At 39.2% G+C, this 6,862-nt stretch overlaps 4 protein-coding genes across 5 annotated transcripts; 2 read left to right on the forward strand and 2 right to left on the reverse strand.

The window, feature by feature from the left end:
- Positions 1–63: 63 nt before the first annotated feature.
- Positions 64–2,463, forward strand: LOC135162030 (adenosine deaminase 2-like). Its single transcript, XM_064120098.1, has 3 exons — positions 64–717; positions 931–1,519; positions 1,727–2,463. The coding sequence occupies exons 1-3, from the start codon at positions 507–509 to the stop codon at positions 2,433–2,435; spliced, it is 1,509 nt and encodes a 502-aa protein (XP_063976168.1). The 5' UTR covers positions 64–506; the 3' UTR covers positions 2,436–2,463.
- A 207-nt stretch (positions 2,464–2,670) lies between these two features.
- On the reverse strand, positions 2,671–4,089 carry LOC135162035 (uncharacterized). Its single transcript, XM_064120109.1, has 2 exons — positions 3,617–4,089; positions 2,671–3,536 (listed from the first exon to the last, which is right to left on the reverse strand). Exons 1-2 carry the CDS (start codon positions 3,879–3,881, stop codon positions 2,671–2,673), a joined length of 1,131 nt encoding a protein of 376 aa, XP_063976179.1. The 5' UTR covers positions 3,882–4,089.
- A 71-nt stretch (positions 4,090–4,160) lies between these two features.
- On the forward strand, positions 4,161–5,469 carry LOC135162043 (N-alpha-acetyltransferase 38, NatC auxiliary subunit). Of its 2 annotated transcripts, none has more exons than XM_064120129.1 (3): positions 4,161–4,512; positions 4,760–5,041; positions 5,262–5,469. In XM_064120129.1, exons 1-2 carry the CDS (start codon positions 4,453–4,455, stop codon positions 5,027–5,029), a joined length of 330 nt encoding a protein of 109 aa, XP_063976199.1. In that variant the 5' UTR covers positions 4,161–4,452; the 3' UTR covers positions 5,030–5,041; positions 5,262–5,469. The 2 variants fall into 2 exon arrangements, with proteins under 2 accessions (XP_063976199.1, XP_063976198.1); XM_064120128.1 differs by having other exon boundaries at positions 4,162–4,512; positions 4,760–5,054.
- On the reverse strand, positions 4,627–6,755 carry LOC135162037 (uncharacterized). The gene is made up of 7 exons (XM_064120121.1): positions 6,615–6,755; positions 6,217–6,493; positions 5,947–6,152; positions 5,756–5,879; positions 5,485–5,686; positions 5,228–5,374; positions 4,627–4,998 (listed from the first exon to the last, which is right to left on the reverse strand). Exons 2-6 carry the CDS (start codon positions 6,268–6,270, stop codon positions 5,307–5,309), a joined length of 654 nt encoding a protein of 217 aa, XP_063976191.1. The 5' UTR covers positions 6,271–6,493; positions 6,615–6,755; the 3' UTR covers positions 4,627–4,998; positions 5,228–5,306.
- Positions 6,756–6,862: the final 107 nt, after the last annotated feature.

A 6,862-nucleotide genomic window follows, 5' to 3' on the forward strand; every position in this document is an offset into this window, starting at 1 on the left:
TCATAATTTCTTTTCTCTCACACCCGCAATGATTGCATAATCAATAACATGAGATAGAAATTCATTACCATCACAATTTCAACTACTTACAAATCATTCTTCATAATTTAATCATTTGTAATGAGGCCAGAAATTTATGTAACACATCAAATACGCAAAAGGTAATTCGTGTCCAAATTTACACGTTGAATAGTCCTATCAAGGCAGAGAGAATATATAAGGAGCAGTCAACAGTGTTTACTTGTCAAATGTTGATACGGTTGGGAGGACAAGTGTTTCCAAATACACTCTATAGACCAATTAATCTGCTCTAAAAACTCCACGACCATTTAAAACTGTTGCATTTGTACACTGAACTCGAGGATATGCGAGTATCCTGTCATTATTCGCCGTTGCAACTCGAGCTGAATCATTAGCAATATAAAAAACCCTTTAACAACTTGAAATTCCCGACCAGTGATTTGATCTTTCATTCTTGCTGTTCATTAACGTTGTCATATTCTTCAATGATGATGGAAAGAATCGTCACTCTGTCCATTTTATCTATCGTATTGGTCTCATCTGCACCAACTACAACTCCAAATTACTGGGCCCTGCGGCACAATATTTTACATGAGGAGGCAGTTCAATCCATTGGTGGCAATCTCCCCCTAGAAGGCCAAGAGAGAGCTGCCAACACACGTTTAATGATTCACAAGAAGCAGGAGATCGATAAAGGTCAGTGTATCACAATCAAATCAATAAATACACGTAAGTGCATTCATTCCATCCATAAGATTCAGTTCATTGATTGATCCGTTTCTCAATATGATTATTTTGTGCTCTTTACTATTTAATTCCGTCTCCGCAATTAAATTAATTATATTTTAGCAGGATGGAATGGGTGATGATGCACCAAATATCTCTTTAATCGCACGTTCCTATTTTCAGCATTTCTCAACCCCGACATATTCCTCCCAGCGAGAAATTTCCTCGAAGCCTTCGGGGATATTGAGAAATCCCGGGTATTCCAAATAATTAAGAAACTCCCCAAGGGTGCAGTTCTGCATGTTCACCACAAAGCTATGGTCCACGCCGATTGGATCTACAACGCAACATTCAGGGAAAATTTGTACGTCTGTGACAGAAATGGTGATCTCGAGCTTCAATTTTTCCGAACACCCTCAAGAGATTGCGACTGGAAACTCTTGAGTCATTTAAGAAAAAATCCAATTCTTGCTGAATCCATTAATGAAAGGATTCGGAAGCAGCTGACAATGGTTGTGGAGAATCCTGAACAGGTGTATTCACATATAGACGTTGGTTGGATAAAGTTTGAACAGATTTTCGATTTTATCACACCGGTTATTGGGTATAAACCCGTCGCCGAGGACCATTTTTACCAGGGACTCAAAGAATTATACGATGACAATGTTTTGTATGTGGAAGTTAAATCGGGAGTGCCAAAACTTTATGATCTTGATGGAAGAAGATACAGCGATAATGAGGTCGTCGGGATCTTTGAGAAAGTTACACAGAGGTAAGTCGCTAATCGAGGAGGATAATTACTGCAAATAATTATCTGATAGAGCTAATTTATATCGACACTTTACGATGTGAAGAGTTCCTTAATTTCTTATCACTGAAAAAAATAGTCGGTCTCAAATATTTAAGTAATCTGAATGCGGTTGTTTTTCTTAAAATTTCTTTTTCTGTAAGACCTCCTTTACATCATGACCCCTTTCAGGTTCAAGAATGACCACCCCGACTTCATCGGTGTGAAAATAATATACACAAAAGGAAGAATGCTGAGCGACGCAAAAGTTCACGGTTTCATGGACAGAGTTGTACAATTAAAGAGAGATTATCCCGATTTCATCGCAGGATTTGATTTGGCCGGTCAAGAGGACAAGGGAAAAACCCTGAGATCATATGCCGATAGATTGAACGAATTGAAAAAACAGATAAACTTTTTTTTCCACGCTGGAGAAACAAATTGGTACGGTACGAGCACCGACGAAAATTTGATTGACGCTGTACTACTCAATACCAAGAGAATCGGCCACGGTTATGCAATTATGAAGCATCAGAGGGTACTGGACTATGTCAAGTTAAATAGAATTGCTATTGAAGTCTGTCCAATTTCTAATCAAGTGCTGGGGCTCGTCAAGGACCTGCGAAATCATCCAGCGTCAGTGTTATTCGCTGAGGGAGTTCCGGTGGTAATTTCCAACGATGACCCAGGCCTGTGGGGCTCCAGAGCACTCAGTTACGACTTCTACGAGGCGTTTATGGGCATCATGTCCGGAAATGCGGATATACGGGCGCTCAAACAACTCGCTATGAACTCAATTATCTACAGCAGCCTCTCACCGGGTGAACAAGCACGTGCCATGAACATTTGGAAGAAGAAGTGGATCTCCTTTGTCAATGAACTCAGCAGCGGAATAATTTAAACTCTTCACTTGTTGTTATTATTATTATTGTATGGAGAAAATAAGTAAATTGATCTGTTACGATCGCACACTCTGCGCTTGACTCTGGAAGACTGACTTCTCTTTTATTTTCCTCTCATTCGATGGAAATTTAGTGGTCTCGTAAAACTCTCTCACGATATCTCAGAATCTAAGTCTACAATCTCTAAAGCAACTCCAGGGAAAAAGAAACATGAATTTTTCACAGTCCTATTACTCATCCCCCGAAAATTCTGCCTCTGATCTGGGAAAGAGTCGTTTTCAATGGTGTCTTCGTGACTGCCACGTACTTCTGATACCTTCGCCCGTAATGAGAATTTGATCCTCCGGTCATGTTCTCCCTCAAGGCCGCCACGAGTGGACCCTCGAATGCGTAATAAAGTTTCAGGGGTTTCACGTTGTTTCGCGGTTCAGGTTCCGGAGGGAAAATTACCGGATTTCCCCTGGTCATCGGAATTCTTCCTTCGTCCTTTGGAGGAACCATAAGAGGACTTTCCGTCTGCGTTGTTGTGGGGCTTAATGGTTCTCTCGTGCTTATCGCCAGTCTTAAATGATCCATCTCATCGTAGTTATAATAATCCTCATCGTTTCTCTCCTGGTAATCCTCAGTAGTCGTTCGAATTTTGTTTCGCTTTATGAAAGTCACTAGAGGTACGGTTGTGAAATCATGATCGTCACTAGGAAGTTCTGCTGATGTTGAGGAGAAGTTGATATTTATCGTCGAAATAAATTTCGCAGCGGCTGATGAAGTCGTAACTGTCGAAGGAGTTGTTGTAGGCGATATATTGAAAGTCGATTTATGTGCGGGGGATGAAGGGTCGGGGTGAACCGTCCCATCGTTTGTCATTCGCTGGCAAATGTATTCCCGTCGTCTATCGCAGGGAAACTCGATGAACGCCGGGTTCTCCCAGTGGTGCCAGTCAAATAGGAGACAACCCCGAACTGACGAATTATTTATGATTTTTTGCGGCTCACGCCACAGAATTGTCTTCGATATCTCCTCGTTTGTGGATATCCATCGCCAGGTAATGCCACGGGTCTTGTTTTTTGCGTAGCCACCGATCCACGCACTCTCGATAGCATCTGAAATGTCACAAATGATAGTCGATCACTGTGGGAAATATTTATAAAGGTGCTTAACGTCTTAATTTAAGTCCAATTACCGGGTCGATTTCTCATCATAATTTGAGCAAGCCTCTTCGCCTCATCCATCTCTCGGACCTCGGCGATTTCCGTACCCTCTTTTTCACATTGAAGTACAGCTTCTGGCCAAGTCTTCCTCTCTTTGAAGAGCCAGTACTCATGATTTCCGAATTTACAGACCAATGCTCTTCGATTTCCTCCAGTAGCCACAAAATTTTCGTCTTCTTCGCTACCAATGAGACTCAGACACTCGGGAATAATTATAAAAATGAACAATAAATTCATTTATGACGGAACGCAAAAGTTCGTTCTTCTCATTGCAAAATGTCCCCGGAAAATGATTAGCAATCCCATTAATTTTGTGATGAAAACCATTTCCCTTATCGCAAAGTAATATTCTTATTGAAAAAGTCATAATCAACAACCAATTGTCAGGAATTATAGCAGAGATTAAAGGGGAGATTGCTGATTTTTATATATGGAGCGGCTTCAAGCCTTTAGCCGCACAATTTTGTAGTGGGCGATTATTGTCCCCCTTACGGAAATTCCTAGTAATGCCAACTTCAGTTTCTTAACCTTCAAAATTTTGCTGGACTTTTGGCAAACAAAATATTTTTGTACACATTTTGAATAAATTACAAGGACTAATTAAAAATGATTGAATGTTCAATGCTTAATTTTTAATCCACGGTTTAAAAAGATTAGAAGAAATTAATCACCTCTAAAGTTGTACAATGGTTTGAATAGAAAATTAATTGTGTAGAATAAGTGAATATTTTTTTTCCTTCAGAACGTTTGTGTACTTCAAGAAATTATTTGAATTGATAAAGTAATAAATTGAAAATTTTTTAACAAAATGAAAGAAACGTCGAATTCTGTGACAGAAAACAACGAGTGTGTTCTTGGAAATGGAGAGGTAGCTTTTATATTTGTATTCTTTCTTCACTGTAGTGGTTAAGCATAACACGAGGGACTATTTTTTAATATTTTTTCGATACTGCATAGTCTGGTTAATGATAAAGTCTCAAAATAAATGTAAAAACTCTTTCGCGCCCCAGTTTATTTTTTATTCTGTTAAAAATAGTTCAAAAACAATGGCAAAATCACATTATCACTTTTCTAAGATCATTTAGCTACAGATACACTGGTTTTTTTTCATACAGACATCACCGAGTGAGGAGACTTCTGGCAAACGAAAGCTACGTTCCTGGTTGAATCGACTGTTGAGAATAAAAATGACTGATGGAAGGGTCCTTACAGGTGCGTTCTTATGCACTGATCGAGATGCTAACGTTATTCTCGGTTCATGCGAGGAATTTCTCTCCGAGGATCACACAGAAGCGAGGGCACTGGGGCTCGTGATGGTGCCAGGTCGTCACATCGTCTCAATTCATCTCGATCCCTGGTGGATTGAAAATGAAAAAACATCCTAAAGATCAAACTTTGTAAAGAAACTGTGTAATTAGAGCAAATGAACAGATTTTATTCAATATTTTGCAAATGTTCTTCAAGGCAAAAGCTTAACGAAAGAATGTCAGGAAAATGATTTCAACTTTGAAAATTTTTCGCAGAAAATATTTTCCAACATTTCTCGACAAAGCTTATCCCTTCGAGGCCATTTGAAACATTACTTTTTTATGTAGAATTTATTGTTCATCATTTCAGTACTGAATGACAAGTCATCCCTCGCTATGTACAAATCGTTCACTTCTAGTCCAAATCCAACTCTTCCGGCACATTCGCACTGTCTGAACTCCTGGACTTCTCTCTCGTTTCACCTTGAAGCAATAGGATACAAAAAAATTGGAGAAACGCTTGGAAAATAAATATCATTTATATGCACAATTGAAAATATAATTTGGTTTTCAAGAAACAGTAGTATTCTTACCTTGTCTTACACATTGTTCTTGGATTTTGTAGTACTCTGTCTCCAGTTTTTTGTTGTCACAAACCTCTCTCTCCTTTTGTTTCTGTGCATCTTCCATCCTTTCAGACAACGAAATTGATAGATTATCCATTCCAGCGAGAAAACTTACGTTCGTCACCGCTTTTGCCATTTCCTGGACGTATTCCATGTACCCTAGGAGTCGCTAAAAGTCATCACAATATTTAAAAACTCGTTGCCATGCGAATTTTTTGGAAATTTTTACAAGACTTACAGTCAAAACTTCTTTCTTGCTCTCCATCTCCAGCCTAACTTCGATAATTAAATCTTGATGTTCATCACTGATCTCGGTAATCATTGTCTCCTCCATCAGATTGATCAGTTGCCCCAAGAGTTCCCTGGGATCAATCTTCAATAAATTCTTAATCATCAATGATCCATCTTTCATTACTCATTGAATCTTACCTGTACTCATTGCTAGTGATCTCAATAGCTGAATATGTGACAGTAAGTGCCTGGCTGGCACTATTAACTGCCTCAATGCTAGACTGTTTTATGAGATAATCGAATGACAGTTTTTCAAAGTCCTTCACCTGAAACTTAACGCGCTGCTCCTCTTTCAAACCGCTAGTTTCAAAACCCTCGCATTTTGCAAATATTCCGATTCCCACCTAGCCAACAATAAACAAAAAGTAAGGTTAAGCCAACTAAAATGTCTTCAAAGATTTGTCTCACCATGGTTACCCCTCTCATCTTACAGAGACTCCTCATTGCATATCTAAATGCCATCTCAATCCTCTAATAATCATCAAAGACTGTTTATAACTGATTAGAAAGATCAAATCAACAGTCACACCACTTCATAAAGGCTCATTTACCGGAAGTCAACCGAACCAAACCTCACCTCATCGCCTTCCTCTCTCTCCAATATTCCCATTGGCCAATCGCCACCTCTCTCCGACCACAATCCTCCAAATAGTAACATTTGTGGGTGTAAAAAGTCCCCACACGTCTGCAAAAACGGGAAGAATTGGAAAACTAAATACCTAAAATAATAAAAAAGAGAGAGAGAGATCCTCAAAACTCCCTTCCAATTAAAAAACGAATCATTGTTCGAATCATGTCCTAATTACACATAAAGTCACTCCAATCTACTCATCAGTCTCATCACAACTGGTCACTACGATAAATAAGAACGAGGGGCAGCTCAAGGAACCAAGAGTACAGAACAGACTAGAAATAAGACGATGCATTGTCTTAATTGTGTATTTTCGTACTGTCTGGCTACATTAGACGTTCAGTAAAACAAGTTTTTTCAGTCTCTGGAGACATGATTGTTACTGTCGAGTGAAGGTGTGCTCCAGTGGTGGATTGAACAGTG

This window comes from Diachasmimorpha longicaudata, chromosome 5 (genome assembly GCF_034640455.1).
Source record: "Diachasmimorpha longicaudata isolate KC_UGA_2023 chromosome 5, iyDiaLong2, whole genome shotgun sequence".
Taxonomy (NCBI): Eukaryota; Metazoa; Arthropoda; class Insecta; order Hymenoptera; family Braconidae; genus Diachasmimorpha; species Diachasmimorpha longicaudata.